Source organism: Rhopalosiphum maidis, chromosome 1, assembly GCF_003676215.2.
Source record: "Rhopalosiphum maidis isolate BTI-1 chromosome 1, ASM367621v3, whole genome shotgun sequence".
In the NCBI taxonomy this organism is placed as follows: domain Eukaryota; kingdom Metazoa; phylum Arthropoda; class Insecta; order Hemiptera; family Aphididae; genus Rhopalosiphum; species Rhopalosiphum maidis.
The window spans coordinates 81,979,207-82,000,087 of record NC_040877.1 but is presented as its reverse complement, the minus strand read 5'-3'; the positions used below and the strand labels follow the sequence as shown (position 1 = coordinate 82,000,087).

The 20,881-nt window shown below is 27.7% G+C and overlaps 1 protein-coding gene across 1 annotated transcript in view; it reads right to left on the bottom strand.

Annotated features, from left to right (window-relative positions):
• Positions 1-78: 78 nt before the first annotated feature.
• The window catches only part of LOC113555691 (glutamate receptor ionotropic, kainate 2-like), a 154,523-nt gene continuing 133,720 nt past the window's right edge, over positions 79-20,881 (bottom strand). The window contains exons 5-16 of the mRNA XM_026960202.1: positions 12,106-12,159; positions 11,843-12,007; positions 10,900-11,055; positions 10,573-10,776; positions 3,405-3,608; positions 3,235-3,339; positions 2,600-2,845; positions 2,338-2,535; positions 1,473-1,860; positions 927-1,024; positions 687-848; positions 79-377 (exon numbers count right to left, since the gene is read on the bottom strand). Coding sequence (XP_026816003.1) covers positions 315-377; positions 687-848; positions 927-1,024; positions 1,473-1,860; positions 2,338-2,535; positions 2,600-2,845; positions 3,235-3,339; positions 3,405-3,608; positions 10,573-10,776; positions 10,900-11,055; positions 11,843-12,007; positions 12,106-12,159 — 2,043 coding nt within the window. The 3' untranslated portion in view covers positions 79-314. The remainder of the gene's footprint in view (positions 378-686; positions 849-926; positions 1,025-1,472; positions 1,861-2,337; positions 2,536-2,599; positions 2,846-3,234; positions 3,340-3,404; positions 3,609-10,572; positions 10,777-10,899; positions 11,056-11,842; positions 12,008-12,105; positions 12,160-20,881) is intronic.

The window sequence follows — 20,881 nt, the reverse complement described above, 5'->3', positions numbered from 1 at the left end:
TATAAATATATCAACATAAACATAGAACAATTTTTATTATAATATAATATAGTTATTTATTTGCAATAAAGAAATCGATTGTTTGTTTCACATAAATATATAAAATAAAATGTATGGAATAACAATTTATGTACAATTTTTATTTAGATCTAGTAACTATCCGTTTATGGTATGGTTCAAAAACGTAGATCTTAATTTATAGGCAGTTTATTTTGTCTCTTAATGGATTTTGAGATTCAATGGAATCGAAATTGGACATTTTTGAATGGACTCCGACTCGCTGGATGTAACGATGGCGAATCGGAAGGTAAATGTTATTTGTCTTCATGGTCTATGCTGATCGAAGGCCTCGTTAGTTCAACCATAGGAACATTGTCCTAAAACAAATGCAAGATTTAAAAAAAAAAATGTAAATTATACATTTTATCTATATAACTACTCTATCTATTTATAACTATAAACTACAATATAGTATGTATTACATTAATTGTTTAGTGAAAAATCATAAAACATAGTTATTCACTGAGTTGGGAATTTGTAATTTTAAACTCATTTTAATGTGTGTTGTTATTTTTTTCATTAGTTGTTTTTGGAGATTTATTTTGTATGTATTTACAATTTACGTATTTCGGCATACAAGTAATAAAAATCATTGATATTCTATTATATTGGTTTTCATGACTTACAATTTGACTGGTAACATGATTTATATGCAGTGGAGCTGGTACGTATGTAGTGATAGGTGAGCAGCCATTACACGTTCGTTTTAACGTTGCTTTGTGTTTGGTACCATCACACCGTATTGCATATCTTAGTTCTTCTGCCATTTCCGTACAAACAGGTAGTTGCTACAATTTATATTTAACAAAATATTACTCATGGAATTAAATAAGGCCATTACGTCAAATTAAGTTTATATTAAATACTTGATCTGTTGACTTTTTCTTGGAATACCAGCAGAATTCTAATATTGCTATGATGACAGCTACAGTTAGCCCACACAAGACAAATACAAACACTCCACCTAATATTAATGATATGAGTAGATAATATGTTAAATTTTTTATTAGAAATTTAATTTTAACTTAATTCAAAAGTTTAAAACAAACAAATATTTTTAATACGAATTTAGCATTAAGATCTTTTCATAATTTTTTCAGTTAAACAATATGATTAAAATTGAATTAGATTTTTAATACTAGGTAGTTAAGATATTTAACTGAATTAAATTGTATATTGTTTAATTTCTTTATTTAAATATTAATCTAATCATTCTTTATTATGTTATTGTTGTTGTAGGTATTAAAAAAATTTAAAATGGGTGCAATTTCGAATATATTTTGGTTAAAAATCAATCGTGTAGGAAAAAAATTAAAGTTGTTAGTAGGTTAATTGTTTTTATTAATATAATTTATAACCAACAAATTTAATTTATTAAGATAATGGATTGACTTTTATGTGTTTTCACTTACCTAAATCATTAAGATCTAAAGGCTTTGGTTTGAATTCTTTTACTTTCTCATCTTTGATACATATATCGGCTGCATTTTTCCACCATTTATCATATAACATTTGAATGACTCCTTTTTCTTGGAGTTCTAAAACAGCTAATGATAGTTTGTCTCTCCAGACCGAACCTTTCGGCGTTGCTATTCCGTAACCTTTAGAATCTAGAAGGCCGCTGATTTGCGTTAAATTACAATCTCTTTGTACGGCATAATCTATCATAGTTGATTCCATTAAAAATGCATAGTTCCCCCCTAGTACTTTTTTTGTGCCTTCGTCGTAAGTAGATACAAATACCGATTGATGTTTATCCATAAATTTCCACATTTTTTGATATATTGGTATTTTGGAGTCCTGTAAATATAATTATATTATGAAAAATGTTTTAAAATTAAAAAGGTATTCGATATTTTGTTATTCAGAATTTGACAGTAGTGTAAAAAATAGTTCATAACATTAAACTTTAGTAGTAAGCATACTGCATAATATTAATTGAAAGGCCATGAAGTAAAATGAACAAGCAATTTTATAGAAATTCTGGACTTAGTAATTAATAGTGCCGCGTACATACATGGATGAACACATACTTGTACGACAAAGTGGCGTTAAGTATGTAACTATTAAGAAGTTATTACGAGTGTTACTAGTGTATAAGCTTATGTCATGATTGCTGGTTAGTCAAATACAATATAGTTGTGTATGCTGCCAAGTTAATGCGTTATGCGTATTTGCATAGCAATATAATGTAGGATAAATTAAATAATTTAACTATTAAAATAATACAGTTATGCTGAATTATTTTATAAAATACAATATTTTTTGTATATTTACTCTAAAAAATGACATAGTCGATCCTCCTTCTAGTGTTCCGTATGTTATTTTTTCTTGCGATGATAATTCCGCAACATTTTGTATGGGTTTTTGTAGCCGCTCAACTGTTCTTAATGCTGTTAAGTTAGCAGTGTAAGATGGTATTATTATGATTGTGAAAAACCACCAAATGCCTCCTAAAATTCTAGCGGATGTTGCCTATAGTCAGATAAACAAAAATGTAATAAATTCGTTGTTGAAAAATAATATAATTTTAATTTACCTTTGGAGTAATGCCTGCATCCTGTTTCAATGATACGCCAGCGACGAACCAAAAACAATTCGAAATGGTAAAGCGGCTCTCGCGGTAATTTTCTTCAGTATGTGGCCGCCATTCGTACGGGGAGAATCTGGCCAGAAAAAATAGCGAAAAACTTACTGCCATATAGGCGAGAAACATAAAGCTCCAGACACTGGTCGCTAAGGGATTTAAGAAAGCGAACAATTTGGATGGTTCATTACTTGGAACCTGCAATAAGAATAAAAAACAAACTGTTGTTTAAAGTTGTGGTTTTGTTGATTCTATTTTTATTTACAGGTCTTTGTTGTGTTATTTTTTACCACTCATGTTCGTGTAATAGGAAAAGTAAATTAAGCGTAGTAATAAAACGCTCTAGAGAATCGCAAACTTTTTAGATTTTAAGTGATGATTGTAAAAGTTTGCTGTAGTTTGTTATTATTATTATTATTTTATTTTTACCAAACTTTATGATGTATTCTTTACAATATAAATTAAATTAATTAAAACAGTCCTTAATGATGTATTAATTAGATTCTATACATTTTAATTGATTTATCAGTTATTTTTTTTTAGAAGTCATATATTTTGTATTTACTTATACTATATTGCTCACCTACCTTGAATAATATGCCTATTCCCATGTTCATAAATGGCTTAGTGAAGTCAACAACACTCTCACGAGCATAGTTAATAGTCATCGAACCCATAGCTAAGTCTGCTTTCTGAAATATAAACATTTTTTTATAGTGAATATTGTATAATTTATTACTTAATGATGGTTAGATACCTTGTCCATTAGTTCTCTAACAATACCATTCCATTGTTTAGTAATGGGATCGTAAGCTCCATATTTATTGTCAGGTACTAATGTAATTGCATAATGAAATCCAACTTGTGATGCTATTCTATGTAGTAAATCAATACAAAATCCTTCGTATTTTGAATTTCCCGTTAGGTTTTTGTCCTCTTTGATCATTACGTAAGGTTTTTCCTATATACGTGAATTGTTTCAACAGTTATTAGTTATTAGTTATAAATCAATTGATTCTGAGAATTTGAACTCAGCCCAATTACTAATTAATATAATACCTAATCAGTAAGTCATATTATTGGATTTATTGTATATTTGTTAGATCTTAATAAATTACGTGTAACCCACAGTGAAAGTCTTGAAATTTGAAACTTATTTATTTTACGAATGTTTATTTTTACCTCAGTTTAAGCTGTCAATTTGTGAGCGTATTAAAAATTAATTGAAAAACTTTTTAAGTATACCAATTAGGAAAAATTATTGATATCTGTAAACAATAACTATTGTACAATTGTATAGTACTTAATAACTAATAATTATGGTATTAATTAATCCAACAAGGCCCAACTAAAAAGTAATGAAAAACCATTCATATTAAACTTTTATATATATTTTTTAGTTTGTCTAATGTATTATTTATAATTTGACAAACTAATCCAATAAATTAAAATGATTTGATAAATTGTTAGTATTGTATCTACACATCCATTAATAAAAATTGTAAGTTTGTCAAAATTTATTTTTTAATTTTATTTCACAATATTTCTTAATGATTGAATAAATAGAACTTAAAATTTAGTAAATCTTAAATTTACGAAGAATAGATAAATTTTTTTTTACTGGCTCATTTGGACTCTGTAATTATTTACAAAAATAAGAGTTAGAAATAAATTATCAACTGTTGACATGGTTTTTAGTTTGTATAATCGTACTTTGCAGCATATACTGTAGATTGAGAATGGAAATATTTCAAAATAGTCAGCATAGAAAATGTTGTCACATTAGCTGTACACAAAATATAATATCATGTGGATACTAAATAAATAAAATATTATAAGTGCAGTCTAAGAATTATTTTTTAGGTTGACAGTAATTTACAATTATTGCATTGTTAGTTAAGTACGTATATTACTATAAACAGCAGTACTATTACTACTTATATAGATTAAAATCGATGAAAAAAAAACGACACGAGTATTTTTAAAATTATTTTCACGTTGGTGGTATTGTTAGACACCTACTGTGTGAACTACTGTACCCACCTATTGTTTTTATGAGTATAAATAAATGATTTAGTAGCATGTAGTATTTTTATTCGAGTTGACGAATTTTCTGGAATATGGCAATATGGGTTGTATGTTAAAAGTGGCCAATGGCCATGTTTTAATATATATTTATCATTAAAAACTTAAAACTTAAACAATATAATATAACAAAATATTAAACATACTTTTATCAATATGCCATTAAATCATGTGGTTTGTCTCTGATTATTAGATTATTAAATGTGAAAATAGTTTATCGTTAGTTGGAATTTTACTATTATCATACAAATCAAACGTTGTTTGTAATTTAAGCGTATTTTTTATATGTACAGTCTTTTCTTGTTTTTATCAACTTGTTTTTTGATAGTGTTAAAGAACACTATCAAAAAATATTGATCAAAATTTACATGTTTTGTATAACATTAAAAGAAAAAGGAATATATTTTTTAAGGTTTAAGTTGTTTTAATGACAACTTATATTTGTATACAACTTCATTCATATTTAATAACAGAGTACTATTGGGTGTATTTTGAATGACGTATTAAAAAATCGAATTTCGAATAATTAATTAATAGGTACTTTATAAGTATTTGAAGTTAGATTACTTAACTAGAGTAGTAGAGTATTCTTAGTAACAATAAGGGGAGTACTCCGCATGATGTTTGTCCACTACTTCGCTTATTTAAACTTAAAACAAGTACTTGAAATGCAATTAATTAATTACTCATTCGAAATTATATCAATCTTTTAATTTAGTTTTGTTTTTCATTATTTTATGTAATGAAATACTTTAAGAAATATTTTATATTTGTATATTTATAATTATGAGTATGCATATTGTCATGATAATATTAGCTACGTCCAATTTATTTAGGTATAATACTCGTAATATGTTCTATTAGGTACATACAACTGTTTAATATGTTATAAAATTATAATAATAATAGTAATAATAATATATATATATTTTATAATAATACATCGATACAGTAGATAACTAATTTTTATTTACTATTTTTAGTCTTTACTACCTCCCACTCTCATTGATTGAAAAGTTGCGGGTAGCCTTTGTAGTTTGTATGCATATCGTCATGTACATGAACGTTCACGAAATCGTACTGACACGATTGCGTTTTCTTTTTTTTCCCCATCATTTATAGTTATTAATGTTTGAGATATTTTAAACCGATTTGAATTTTAAAACGAATTTGAAAAATTACATTTTTCTTTGTAATTATTGTTGCAAACCAATAATTAGATTATTTGTGTTAATAAATAAGTACGCGAAGAACGAACGCATACACTGATTTGTGTGTATTGAATAATAATTATTAAGTAAATCAACTAGGTTTTGAATTTGATAGTGTAACATTATACTTAGATTTTTCTAAAAAAAAAAAATGTAATATCTTTTAACGTAATTGCGTATGTGATCAGACAGTGTTTACAAAAAGCGACTGAAAACGAAAATTTTTTTACGTACTTATATTATATCAAGATTCAAGGTCTTAATAATCGTTTGTTTGGAAGCCAGATAAGAAATGTCTAAAAAATAACCATAAAATAATGTTTATTTTAAAAATTTTAGACGTTGATGCATTCTAAATGATATAGACATTGTACTGGAATAAAATAAATAATAACACGATGAATGGAGTTACGTGTAGTTGTATTAACCTAACTAGATGTTAATAATTTTAAACAAAAAAAAAACCTATTGTTTTTCATTAAACAATTTTATTCATTTAAATGTGTTTCAAAAAATATTAACTGTAAGCTTGAAAAATTGTACTGTTACTTAAATTATTGTTTTCTATTTAATAAATTGAATTTTCAAAATAGTTAGACATTTTAAATATTTGAATTTTTCAGTTTTTCTCTATAAAAAAATTTTAAAATGGTTAGCGATTGGTCAACACTCTGCTATACAGTAGGTATTGAGTGTGTTACTGTCTTAAATTTGAATTAAATGATATATCATTGTATACAAAAAGTACTTCTACGCGGAGACGATTTGCTAGAGCGTCATTCTGTATCACTGAGTACCTATATTTCATGATATTTTTTTGATATATTTATTATTAAAGTCATTTATTTTTACTTGAGTATTACGAAAGGTTAATAATTGTTTTCTGTAATAATTGCATTTATTATGTTGTTTGTATTATTATAATAACTAACGTATTTATACTATATTACATAAACTCAAAATTGAATAGATCTTTCTGTAAATGTCATAAAACAGTAAAATAGATTCATAGTATAAATAGATAATATCATAAAGTAAATTAAATATATCATTGCTCGTAGTAAAATTCATAATAATATAATAAACGTAAAGTTTTAAGTCCCTACGGATGTTTTTGGTTTATAAAAAAATAATTAGCATAGTGTTATTTATTGTTAAAATACGATATCTTATAAAAATTCGAAGTTCTTCAAAAGTCTGTAAACAATTATTGTGTTTGTACCAATTTACTCCGTTTTACATCACGTCGGTAATGACTTGTAAGCCCATGACAATATTATATGATATAATATTATAATAACTATTGTAAAACTAGTTGAATCTATTGTATTAATAGAGAAATAAATTACTAACAGTAGGCACATAAATATATTATAAAATATCATTAGAAATATAGAGGCTGCTCGTATCCGTTCAGAACGGTTTTCCTGTGCAATAGTCTATCATTTAATTCAAATTTAACACTATGCCGTAATGTAATATTGACCTCCTTAAAGCCGAGGTACAATTGAAACTTACTATACAAAGTTGAGCTGAACGACCTTCTTGGTTTTTAAATGTTTTATTATTATTTTTTTTTTTTTAGAATTAGGTTTCAGCTGACTTTATCGTGTACGGCCGAGGGTTAATACGTACTTATCGATTATAATGTGCGTGGGTGTGTTTGTGTTAGGTTTTACTACGACGGCTGACTTTGATTTTGAAAGCGCTTTGATTTGTTGCGGCTTCTTTAACCGAATTCCATCGTCCGGTCTGTATATTATGTAACTGTGTCCGTGTATGCGAGTAATATTACATAAATAGATGTACAGCACATCACACGCGTTTCCCACACGAATACAACACGCACGTTTAAGTACGTTTTGATATCAGATCGGTAAATTATTATTTTTCTTGTTTATTCGCGGGCTTCTAAAATACCTACATATATTATGATTGTACCACGCAACAACAGCTATACTCCGCATTATTTATGATTTCTTCGGTTATTATTATTATTTTTTTTTTTGTTTACAACATAATGTACATACGTATAATTTACTGAGCGCGTGAGACACGCATTCGACCGCATCCGCGAACGCATTAAATTATTGGCGTTATTATTTTGGAGATATCTAACACGGTTATATTTCTATTTCTATATAATATATATATTATGTACAATATATAGGTGATGTATATTCCTAACTCGTATATTGTAAGACCTTTTGAAGGCGTCGGTACTATTTCTTCGGGCAAACTTAGGATTATCTTTGATGTCATATACCACCTTATTGTTTAAAATAATTATATTTCCATTACGCAGGCGTTATTAAAGAGTTATTTGTCGAAAATAATAATATTCTTCTTCGTTTCGTGCCATGTCAAAACGGGCTAAATTGAAAAGCGTCTAATAATATCCCACGGCCATGGCGAAACGGTTTCTATGAAATTGTTTATATTAAAAACTGTTTTTCAAATAGGAACTCTAATTATTTTTGATAATTTATTTGATCACTGTTAAATCATTTAATGGTGTTAAGTTATCAAATTTTCGTGTGACTTCGAAAATTGAAATTGATGGAACGAGCGATCAAGTTAAACACTCGATTCGTTTACTTTGCAGTAGTATACACTTAACGCTGATTTGGTAGTAGGTATCATAATTGTGTGTCGATTATTAAACTAATGCCGCTTCACATAAGTAAATAACAATCGTTAAACATTTAATGATTCAATTGTAAGTTAATGGTCCATTAAATTTAAATGAATCATTAAATTAATTAATGTAATGTTTATACACTCTGACATAATAATTATGTTATTTATTTGTGCCTTTCTAAAAAATTTTGATTCGAGTCTAAGATTATTTTGCAAAAATATATTATTTAATATCTAATGCCAATTTACATCTGATTTGGGACATAATTAATTATATGATATACTCGAGTTTAGGTGCATAAATATTATTTATAATTTATATTTTTTATGTTAAAACTATATGTGTCTAGGTCAGGCAAGGCTACAGAGTGATATGGACATATATATATTATTATATAATAATGGTTACTGATTAGTTGTTTGGATACAAATACTTATTAGAAAAATTGGTGAAGTAAAGGTGCAATTCTTCCTTGGGGAATCGGATAAAGTATTTAGGTATGTGTGTTTTTTTAGTATTTTTTTTAAAATCATACTGATAATGGATTATAATTTTTTAGTTAAACGTTTTAAGGACGATTTTCTCAATAAATGCTAGTAGAAATGCTGACACGAAAAGAGGTACGTTGAATGCGCATCCCTATAGTGTATATTAATATAATTTTTAAATTTTTTGTAGTAAAATTACATACGACTATATTTTTCATTCTATAAAAATAAACATATATATCAACGGACGAAGAAAAATTGTATATATATATATATATATATATATATATTACTAAAAACCTCTTAGAAGAGGATGAAGTCTTCATGGAATTTATTTAAATATTAGGCATCTATACAATTTAGTATAACGTTACAATGTTACACGGCGATAACGTTATCCTATTATAATATTATACTTTTGGATGTTTTTTCTATAAAGTACAGGTGAGTTGAATGTTTTTGCATTTATTTTTTTTGATGGGTTTGTAATAATTTTGAGCGTACTTAGTAAAGGGCTATGTATCCTTATTTTTTTACGATTTAGGTGTTTTAATGGTTCGTAAACGGAGGAGGTTGATCAGGATAAGTGCATTCCGGTCAATCATGTAGGTGATTCAAATGTGAATGACATTTTTTTGAAAACATTTGGTATATGGCAAATATAAAAACACCTGTTATTTATAAAAGAATATTTTATGTGTACCTACATTTTCAATTACATGACATGAAAGAACTACAAGGCAATAATAAAAAAAGAGAAAACAAAATATACTCGTATTACAATTGTTTGAAATCAACTTTTTCAGTAAATACAAATAGAGCTTTTGGTCGTCACATAAAATATTTTATTTTATTGTTAAAAAAAAAATCCTTCAAGTGGATAAATTGAAAATTGACAATGCGCGTTTACATTAAATAATATCATATATGTATTTTTTTATATGGAATTTAACAACCATTATTTCACTAAAATCTGATGTAGTACTGTTTTGTCTCATTTACTCACCGAGCATTATGATTCGCGTATTGTACATGTCCAAAGAATGAAAATGTGTTTTATCACGTAATTCGAATACGTCACTTTATAGTTTCGATTGTTATTGTGTGAAAAGTAGCGAACTATAGAAGTCACAGTAATTTAAAGACGGAGTCATCTGCAGCAGTTGTTCTGCGAAGGATGATTTCTACGTGTTTCTAACGTATTGGCGACAGCGTAATCGTTGTCAGGCACAAACGGGATTTAATACGCATAGGAATTGTTATTTGTTCCGTGGCGCCTACTTTTTTTCTTTCAAGAACACGCAATTTGGGCAGACGTTTTATCAAGATAATTGATTTTTTGTTACAATCACTAAGTAGATTCCAATAATATACATTCTACTGTAATAACGCTCATCGATTTTCACGAAGAATATTAAACAATTCCGATGGTGGTACTTAATATTCGTTAAAGTATTTAATGATATATCTAATATTACTGTTTTTATGATGTAAACTTACGACTCTTGTGACCACGATCAACGTCACGTTTGAGCTCTGGTGTCCGTAAAATACGGAATGTTTTGTGATGTTGATGCCATTCGATGGAGTCCAAAAGCCGACTTTTTTTACTTTCTCTTGGTGTAATTTTAGTAAGTCTAGCTTGATATCCGATCGTCTTCCCTCGTCAAAGTGAATTTTGCCGGTCAGGCCTTCGATGCTCACCTGTGTTGTGGCAAAATTTAAAAAAAAAGACGGATAATGGAAATAAATGAACAAATGATAAAAAAAATAATCCACTATGCCGTTATACCGTTTGGTGTATCTATGTCACAATTGAATACTAACCGCATTAAGTCGATTGTACAGAAATGTACCGTTCGCCCAACGGTCTGACGACTTACACGAAACGTTTGACGACTGCATTGAATTCGACGACCCGTCCAGCGATCCGATACTGTGAGCAAACACATTGACCGCGTCGTACATCAACGCAGGTTCGGCCTGTGGTACAACACAAAACGACCGATTGATTGCATTATTTGCATTTATGAATGGCGTTGAAAACGGATAAAAATACGATATCTGTTGGGTCGTTACAATAATATGACGATTCTCGGGCCAGGGGTGTCGTATTTTAAGTACAAGATCGAATTTCTCGTTAAAAATATATATTAACGACTATAAAAATAAAAATAATTTAGAATGGACCCATGGTACGTTATATTAAAAAATAAATAAAAAATAAACCTATAGGAAATATTTTATAAATTAAATTAACTGATGTTACTTATACGAGTTTACGAATAACGTTAAAATTATAAAGTGGTGTTGTCATTCATAAATATATACAGCTACTGAATTATCCTCGATAAATAGATTATGATTTATGTTTTATAGATAGTTGTTTTGTTTTTAACACGAAAAGCAAAATAAACTTGTACAAAACGGTTTTTAACAAAATCAGTCTATTCGTATGATCGAAGTGAAGCGATGGCGGTACATCGTGACGTTTGGGAAGAATTTACTTCGTCTAAATCTCAAATCGCGATTTTAAATTAATGTACATTTTGTTATAATCTTCTTCGTGTTCTCCATACTATATAAATACAATTTTTGTATAAAACATAACAACTGACTAAATAACAAGTGTTCGCTGCTAAAAAAAATATCCATTAAGTACATCATTATAATATACAACTTTATCTCGAGTAACAATAATAAAAAAAAAATCGGATGGTAAGTTTCGTCGATGATAGAGTAGTAAACGATAATAGTAATTATTAATTACCCTGATGATTCCACTCTTGTGCAACATATTTTGTCCGACCCTCTGAAATCTTTCCATCTCGCGCAGGACGTTGACCACGCGGTGGTTTTCGTCATCAACTATTCTGAATGATGTTATGTTCACGGAGTTGTATTTAAAATCTTCCAGATCAAATGTCTCGAGGTCCTGAAATAAGACATACATTGGGACATCAGATCGAGTCCACTGTGACGGCAATTTCGGCCGCGTTATTATTGATAATATTTTTTATTTTATACGCTTACGAATGTAGTGAAGAGAAAATGATAGCGGAAGTCGTTCATCTGCAGTTGAAGTATCTGAAAATGAGAAAAAAAAAACAGTGAATTTAGTATTTTGTTCAGTAAACAGTGCATAATAACACACGGGGCATGGATTATTTTCTTATCGTTCGAATCGATTTGCCAACGAGATGATTTCGCGTGTTTTATATATTTTTGGCGTGCGTCATTTCGCGGTCGTAGACATTTGTGTCATCACTGTCATCGGTAGTGAACTTTTATTACGAATAGTGGTTGTGGGCACTGTAATTTGTTTTATAGATTTTATTATTATGACTGAAATCTGATGACGAAAACTGTATAAAACTTAATTCCGATAAACTATACATATTAGGCTTTTAGTGAAAATAAAACTTTTTTTCCAAATATTTTGGTTTATATTTGTAAACAGTTTCGACACTAGGTTCTTGGCTATTAAATTGCTTACATGATTATTTATAAACAAAAAGTTCTGTGAATAATGATTATAAATTATTTTGTTCTATCTTATCTTGTATGTATTAATTTATAAAATATTTAATAATTTATTTTATACCTTTTCAATAAATCGTAAATAGTATGCCTTTAAGTTGACCGTAATGTTTGTAGAATAACATAAAAAGGTTCATTAAAATAATGATTTATTTGTTCAGATTTTCAAAGAATATTATGCTGAATAAAGTAATGAATATTATAAAATATATTAGTACATTAAAATTTATATTTAAAGTTATTTATAACTTTATAGCTCAATAATTGTTGTAAGTTGTACTTGAATAGAATTTGTTTTAATCTTTATTATTTGTGTATGATGTTAATGATGTTATATTTTACAGATCGTGTGTCTATAAATATGTTAAAATATGCACTAAATTAAGCATAAATTATTGTGACAAAAATCTAAAAACGTAAGTATGTGGGTACCGCTCCACTGTATATAGTTAGAATGTGTAAAATTTGAATTCAATGAATTATTGTATATGAAAAAATAAACTGTGCGGTATCGGTCTATCAGTCAATATAATCAACTGATATGTTTATTTGATATAGCTATTAAAATTGTTTATTTTACTTTTAGTATTATAATAGAATGATATAATTTTTTCCAAAAATATTGTATTTATTATAGCATTTCTATAATATTTATATATTCATAATTATTATAATTAGGGCTCGAAAGTTGACGCATTTTGCCTTTTTTTTTGGAACTTTTTAGACAATGCTCTCCTAGTCACAAATGTGTTTCATTAGCATGAGAATCTAAACAACTAATATTTATTTTGCATTTTTTGGAGTTTATTACTTTTTAAGTCGTTTTTTGGTCATTTTGTTTAAATTTTAACTTGCCTATGTATTTTAAATATTTTTTTTGTATTTTCAACCCTTTTCGTATAATGAAAACGATAATAAAAACATTTGGTAAAAAATTTCCCAATCATAAAAGTAAGTACTGGGAATTTGTTAGTTTGACCTCTTTAAAGTACAAAACTAGATCCAATCTGATGTTCAAAACTATCCTTATTTTTGTAAATTAAAACATTTTATCAATAACTTATTGAGGAATTATACACACAGAATACATACATTGTGATAAAATAAATACATTTATCGTTCCACTTAGAATCTAAAATTTCATATTACACCTACACGAATTGGTAAATTAACGCTGTTTAAATTGATAATTATGGATATTTATAGAGGTATTTACAAAGTTAAATATAAATATAATATGTGTATTATGAACTTTGACTTAAATTATTTCTCACCAGTATCATAGCAATCTGATATTCTCAAACGGATAAAATTATTGGATAGAGGGGGTAAAACCATTCTATGCTAATTGTACCTCTTTTATACGTAATTGTACCCAGAGGTATAATTTTCTTATTTTAATACTGGTAACATATTACAGGCGTTTTAATATGTGACTTGCCATATTCTATATACATATATAATAAATGTTTTAAAAACCATTTATATTTAATAAACATTTTACCAAGCCTTGAAAGCAATTTTAAAGTTACAATGTTACATATTATGTATATTGCTTTTAACGTTGCCCTAATGAAATTACATTCAATTTAAAACATTTTTGAGTACTTATAAATATATTATACAACGATCGGTAAAAACGAGTAAATGAAAGACGTAGTTCTATATATAGTTATTCCGATAGAGTTGTACAATCAAATATATTATGTATTTATTGTATGGAAATCGAATTATAGATTAAAAGACTTAATTTTGATCAAAGTATTTATTTATAATATTTAAGTTTTTCACTCAATTTTTATTTAAAATAATTCTTGTACTATTTAAAAATATAAAAATACAAATTATGATTTGAATTGAGATGTACGTAATTATTATGCAGATATATTAATGGTAAAAACGATGGATTCCATTTCAATAATTCTCTGATTATTTATTAAATTAATATAAAATAATAAATAATCAAACAATAAATAATTCAGGTATGTACTAAATCATAATTGTATTTATTTATGTTTAATAATATAGTTATTAATAACTACATTTAAATATTATAAAATGTGTAGAATAAATCGTTTTTATTTTATTTATTTAATATTTCAAACAATTTAAAGTAGGTATCTATGTCATATATTCATATGAATATTTTGTTAGTGATCCTAGTGTTGTAATAATAATGAAAAATCAACGAAAAATGTTTGTGACTTTTTTTTATATTTTCATCATTCTTACAATCTAAAAAAATGCTTAAAAAGTGTTTATTAGTACCTAGTTAAATAATATATGTTATAGCTATAGGTAATATTATTTCTCAAAATTAGGTACTCTTTTTTAATGCTTAAAATATTAACTGTATTTCATGATGAATAACTATACTTCACTAAAGTGGGATTCTATAATATATTTTGAAATTTTGAAAATATATAAAATAACACATTTATACCCAAGTTTATAAATAATACATAAATCATAAGATGCGTGACTGTCTATTATAACCAAAACAAAACCGATTGAACACTTTTGATAGTTTACGGCATTCCCACGGAATTTATGCTCCTGATATTTTTGGTTATTCCCGGGAAGGAATATTATTGTTTTCTAGAATTTCTGAGGGTGTCAACTCTACTCGGGAAATGTGAAATTATCCGTGAATATGACATGGTTAGTATAGTGGTATATTATTACATTAATCACATAATCGCCGTGGTTATTGAATTAGAATTTTTTTTTTTTTTATAATTAATATTCTTGAAACACGATTTATATACAATTTTAAAAGTTTAATGGTTTGTTTTGATTTACTTTCATTTTGATAAATAGTTATATTATATTTTTTACTTATTATTACTTTAATATACGATTTAATGTTTAAGCAGAAGGTATATAAAAATTGCAAAGGAATAAAAATGTCGTAAATCAATTGAAAAAGTCTTTGTATTTAAGAATCTAGGTATTTTGTGAAGGTAGCTAGTTTGGATTTATATATTTTTTTGGTAAATATTTGATTTTAGATAAGCTTGAAAATCAATTGAATAAAGGTAAAAAAAAATTCTTACAGGATTCTACATCTCAAAGGGCTTAGTTCTTTTTTTTTTCGTCAGAAAATGTGAATTTTTCAAATTACAAATTACAGTCTACATAATCATGACCATTTTATATAATACTTGGCTACCATCGTAATCGTATAATAAAATGTCTGATAATTTTATTGTACGCTATTTTTTCTTTTATATTTTGTTATTTTGTATGTTATATTAATTATTTAGTTTACTAAATCTAAGCGGTAATCGAGAATATTCATATCAAATAATAAGTAGAAAATATGAATAAATTATATGCCTTATACTCTCAAATAAATATTAACGTGATGGATTGAAATCTTCAAAATGTCGAAAGGGAGTATGAAAAATGATAATTTTAATCATAGTAATCATCATGTCTTAAGTCACTGCAAATCTTTACTAATAAATTCTAAGTCAGTTAAAAGAGAAGAAAAATACTGTATTTTATGACTAAATATTACGGATATTTTGGGATATTATTATTTTTATTATATATAGTTATATGATTAAATTATGTAATTGGTGGAGGAGTGATGGGTATACGGAGACAAACATGGCGAGACATTGAATGTTCACCGCAATGTATTGCGTCAGTAATATGTCGATGTAGTTTATAATAGACATATTTTTTTCAAAGTTGCTCTTTGAAAGTATGTTTTTTAACATGGAGCCATCTAATTATTGTATGAAAAAAAATAAAGTTCATGTATATCTATTTTATTTTTGAAAACGACATACAAGATACGATTATAATGACCAGGTATTTGTTAGATTTTGTATTTCTCTGAAATTTATAATTGAATGATATTTTTTGTCCTATAGTTATTAATACGTTTTGCACTAATGGGATTTTGACCGGACGTATTCACCATACTCTTTCTAATGAATAAATTATTAAACATCCATACCAGCTTAAAACCCAAACAGGAAGTATTATCACCTGTAATATCGAGAATTATTATTGCATTAGATTATGTTCGAGTTTAATGTTATTATTTCGATAGGAATTGTTCGAAAAATAATGAAATTCTACTGCGGATCTCTCAACGTTTCACATACCAACGAATAAAACCTTTCTCTCTTTTGTTTTACTATATCTTTAAGGTTTTCGGTTAATCGACATGACAATTTTCAATTCATCAAACAATAACGGTAGGTTTACATTCGGATAGCGAGCGGACTGTCGTAGTTGTCCAATGAAAGCGATTCATTCAAACGGACTTGGAGCACGTGTTTGAAAGGTTTGTTGTAACCGGTACGTATATCTATACAAAAGCGTTTTAATCGGTAGTCGTAGAAAAAAAATAATAAAACGTTTGCGGAACGACGGACAGGGCTGGTCAGCGAGTTGTGCTCTTTTAAAATCAGTCGTTGCCGGATTCAGAACGCAATATTTTCCTGCAATTCAGACCCGGTGGAAAAAAAACAGACAGTTATCACGCAAACTGATAGTTTGCAACTATTACGCTAGTATCCGTGTCACGTGCCTCTATTTCAAATCTATACAGAATATAATTTAGCGAATTTGGATTTATTGTGCACTCATAACAAACGATTTTATCAGTAAGTTAAGTGAACGAAAGTTTGTTTACTTTATAGATACTTGCCAGTTTTGTAAACAAACTGTGTTTTTGAGAAGGTAAATATTTTAACAAAAATTTGCACAGCATGTACTTTCACACACATATACACATGCACACACATATTCGATTTGTGTTTTGTATTTATGTATATTATGTATAGAATAATAATTAATTGTATTATAATGCTTATAAAACCACTTTTTATGGACCAATTTATACGCACGCAATAAAGGCCATACTCCTGCCGCGGTAAAGGACCAATAATTAAGTAGCGTTGGAAATGTGTGTGGCTGCTGTAAGTGGAAAAAAAAAAACGTCCATTAACAATGTAAATGACGCGAATAATACAACGATACGATCCGTTGAAATTGAACGTAAGGAAGAGTGACGGATATGTCTGTTGTATTTTAATGATAATGCGTGTACTTTATATGCCGCCGAGGAGAGCTAGTGGAATAAACGGGAAAACAAATATAATAATAAACGTCGGTGGTGGGAAAAAAAATAACTACTAATAATAAAATAATAATTCATGTGCTTTGTATTCTCTCACGCTCGTCGTAAGTACGGTTTTTTTGTTTTCCAACACTCGTTATATTTATAATGTATTTTTTGTTGTTGCATCACATGCCTCCATTATGTGTGTGTTCTCGTTTGCACATCGAAAGTGCTCGCTGTTTTCACGGTTGAAACATTAAACATAATACGAGTATGTCGGCTGGTTACGTGTCACTTATTCTTGAACGCGGTTTATCACTACGGGCCGCGTTCTTCGTCTTTCCGAAATGTGTCATATTAATATCGATACATAATAATCGTGAAAATTTATTAAATTGTCCGTGTACTGTATTTTGACCGTTGTAAATAGCCGGAGATGGTTATCCAACACCACCATAATATTCATCTTGAAAATACAAAACACAAAACTCCCTTCCCTAACCTAACCTAAGCCGTTGCGTGGGTGTGACGTCGTCGTGTTACGATTGATTCGTTTGGTAGTATATGTCACATATATATCACGGTTCGTGATGACATGGCTACTTAATATAATATATACCATTATACCTCGTATTTTTAGGCAATATAAATAATTACTTAAACATTTTTTATAACGTCCGGGTTTAATTTTAATAATAACCTGCAAATTATCGATGTTATGTAAACTTTTAAAATAATATTATGGGTATTATATATTTATTTAAATACATAATGACGATGAGTTGTGATAACATTTAAAAACTTCTTAAACTACAATTTGACGTGTCAAACTTCTTATTTTAGTTAATTACTTATTATAATATGTAATGTATAGCGATATGTGATGTATTGTTGTAGTTATGTAAAAATGTCTCGGCAGTAATTCATGTTGCAATAAATAATAATAAAATTTAAAATCATTCTTTTTTTAAATTTAATTTTTAATATTACTACATAACTTATAAAATTGGTTTTTCTTTAGTTTGTAGTTGTCTTTGAATAAAATTCTATGTATAAATTTATAAAATTATAACTGTACTAAAACTAAAAATTAAAAATATAATTACCAACTAAGCTCGGTGATAAAAATAAAATTATGTAAAAATCACAGTCATAACAAGATTAAAGGAGTTGAAGGACTATGCAAATTTATTTGGTCTAATTATTATTTTCATGTATGATATTGTTAAAACTAAAATTGAAGAAATATTTAAACTAAAATAAATGTAATATATATATATTTAAATTACATAAACAATAATTGTATTAATTAGAAATAGTTATTTTTGTTTTATTTGATTATTTGTTTGTATTAAATTGAAAACTATTATTTAATATTTTTTTTAAACTATTATGAATGTAAATATTGTTATTTGTAAATAATTAAAAACATTAAGTATATAAAAAAATATATATATTTTGGTAATATTACCGAATAAAAACTGCGTAAAAATCAAAATCAAAATCAAATAAAATCATTAGTAACGTCGAAGATAAAAATAAATATTTTTTTACACTCAATTTCCCTAGAAATCGAATTTTATAATTTGCATACCTCATTCAAGGGGTCCTAAATACCGTGCAATCAATCAAATGACGAACATCTATAATATATTCATGTACTGACTGCCAATTAGTGTTTATTTTTCGAAAAGGAAAAAAAATCGAATAATTTTGTCGTTGATATTCAGTTTTTACATTTATTCAAAATTTTATTAATATATATGTTAGCATCGACAACTTATGAATTTCAAATCAAATTTTGTTTAATCTTCAGATATCCAGACACTCGATAAAGACACGATAAAACAATACCTTCTCTTTAATTTAAGAAATTAATTTGTATAATTTTGTTATGAATAAAAAAATGCAACTAAAATAAAATAATTGTAACACTCAAAGGACGCCTAGTTAGACTAGTGCCCCAACTTTGAGGCATAGTTTCGATAAAACCAAAAATAAAACAAAAATAATAATTTTTTATAAAATATGCTTTTCCCACGAATGTAGCCAGCAAGAATTTTTTTTAAATAATAAGGGTCGGTTGGTCAAAATGGTTGAACGTAACGAAAGGTTTTCATAATCATTGTAAATGTTCAACGAAATGTTGATTATATTTGAATATTAAACCCGTCAGTTGAGTATAAACATACTTTCGTTGTTTCCGTCAATTTGAAATCATTTGGATATTTTTTCTGTATAATCGAGAATGAAATATATTCTGTCATCTATTGTCTATTATATATATAAATAAATAAATAATTCAGTCGCTTAAGGTTTTATGTATGCAGCTGATATTGATATTGTAAAGTCGACACACAGGACAATTTGTCCGATAAATTCGATTACTATTTTGTTTATTTAATTATTTTAATAATTCATTATAATTCATTATTTTTTGAAACTAGAGCGTAATAATATAAACAAATGTGATGTTCTATCATATATATATATATATATATATTAATAGCAATGCACGCGAAATGTATGGTTTTAATTAATGTTTGCCTCGAAGACTGAACATACCACATCGCAAAACTATACAAGTATTTCAAACATTATAATGTAGTTAACGCGAGGAAAGTAAATAAGCATACGCAAAGATCAACACGCATAATCGTACACACGCGGGCGTGGCATAGATCCCGCCGAGTGGGTAGAACATTTTATAGAGCAGTAACGCGGCGTAAAATATAGGCAATATAGTAGCACAAATGCGTTGCGTTTATGTCATGTTATTATTGGGACGTTCGTCGGGAATTCGAATTAGGAGTTAGGTTCATTGCTATTCAGCATTACCACTCATCATACAAACACGCACGCGCTCACGTCTACACGCACTGCAAGTATTGAATTAATCGGGAAGTACAAAATTATTCGGCACCAAACCCACGCCGAACATGTAATATGATGTCTGTACGTCGCTCCCGTCAAATTGGTCAGTCAGCTACGTTGAAATTGATACACAGACACTCTCGACGACCGTACTATAGTGGCACCAACTCATCATCGGCTGTTCGAAAATAGTCCTGAAATTCCGCGTCCCGCGCTCTACGGTCGTCGCGTCCAAAACCGGAAACAAACGAATCGTGCGATTCGGAAGCGTGGCAAAAATACTAACCGCCGGCAGCCAATCGTATTACGAAA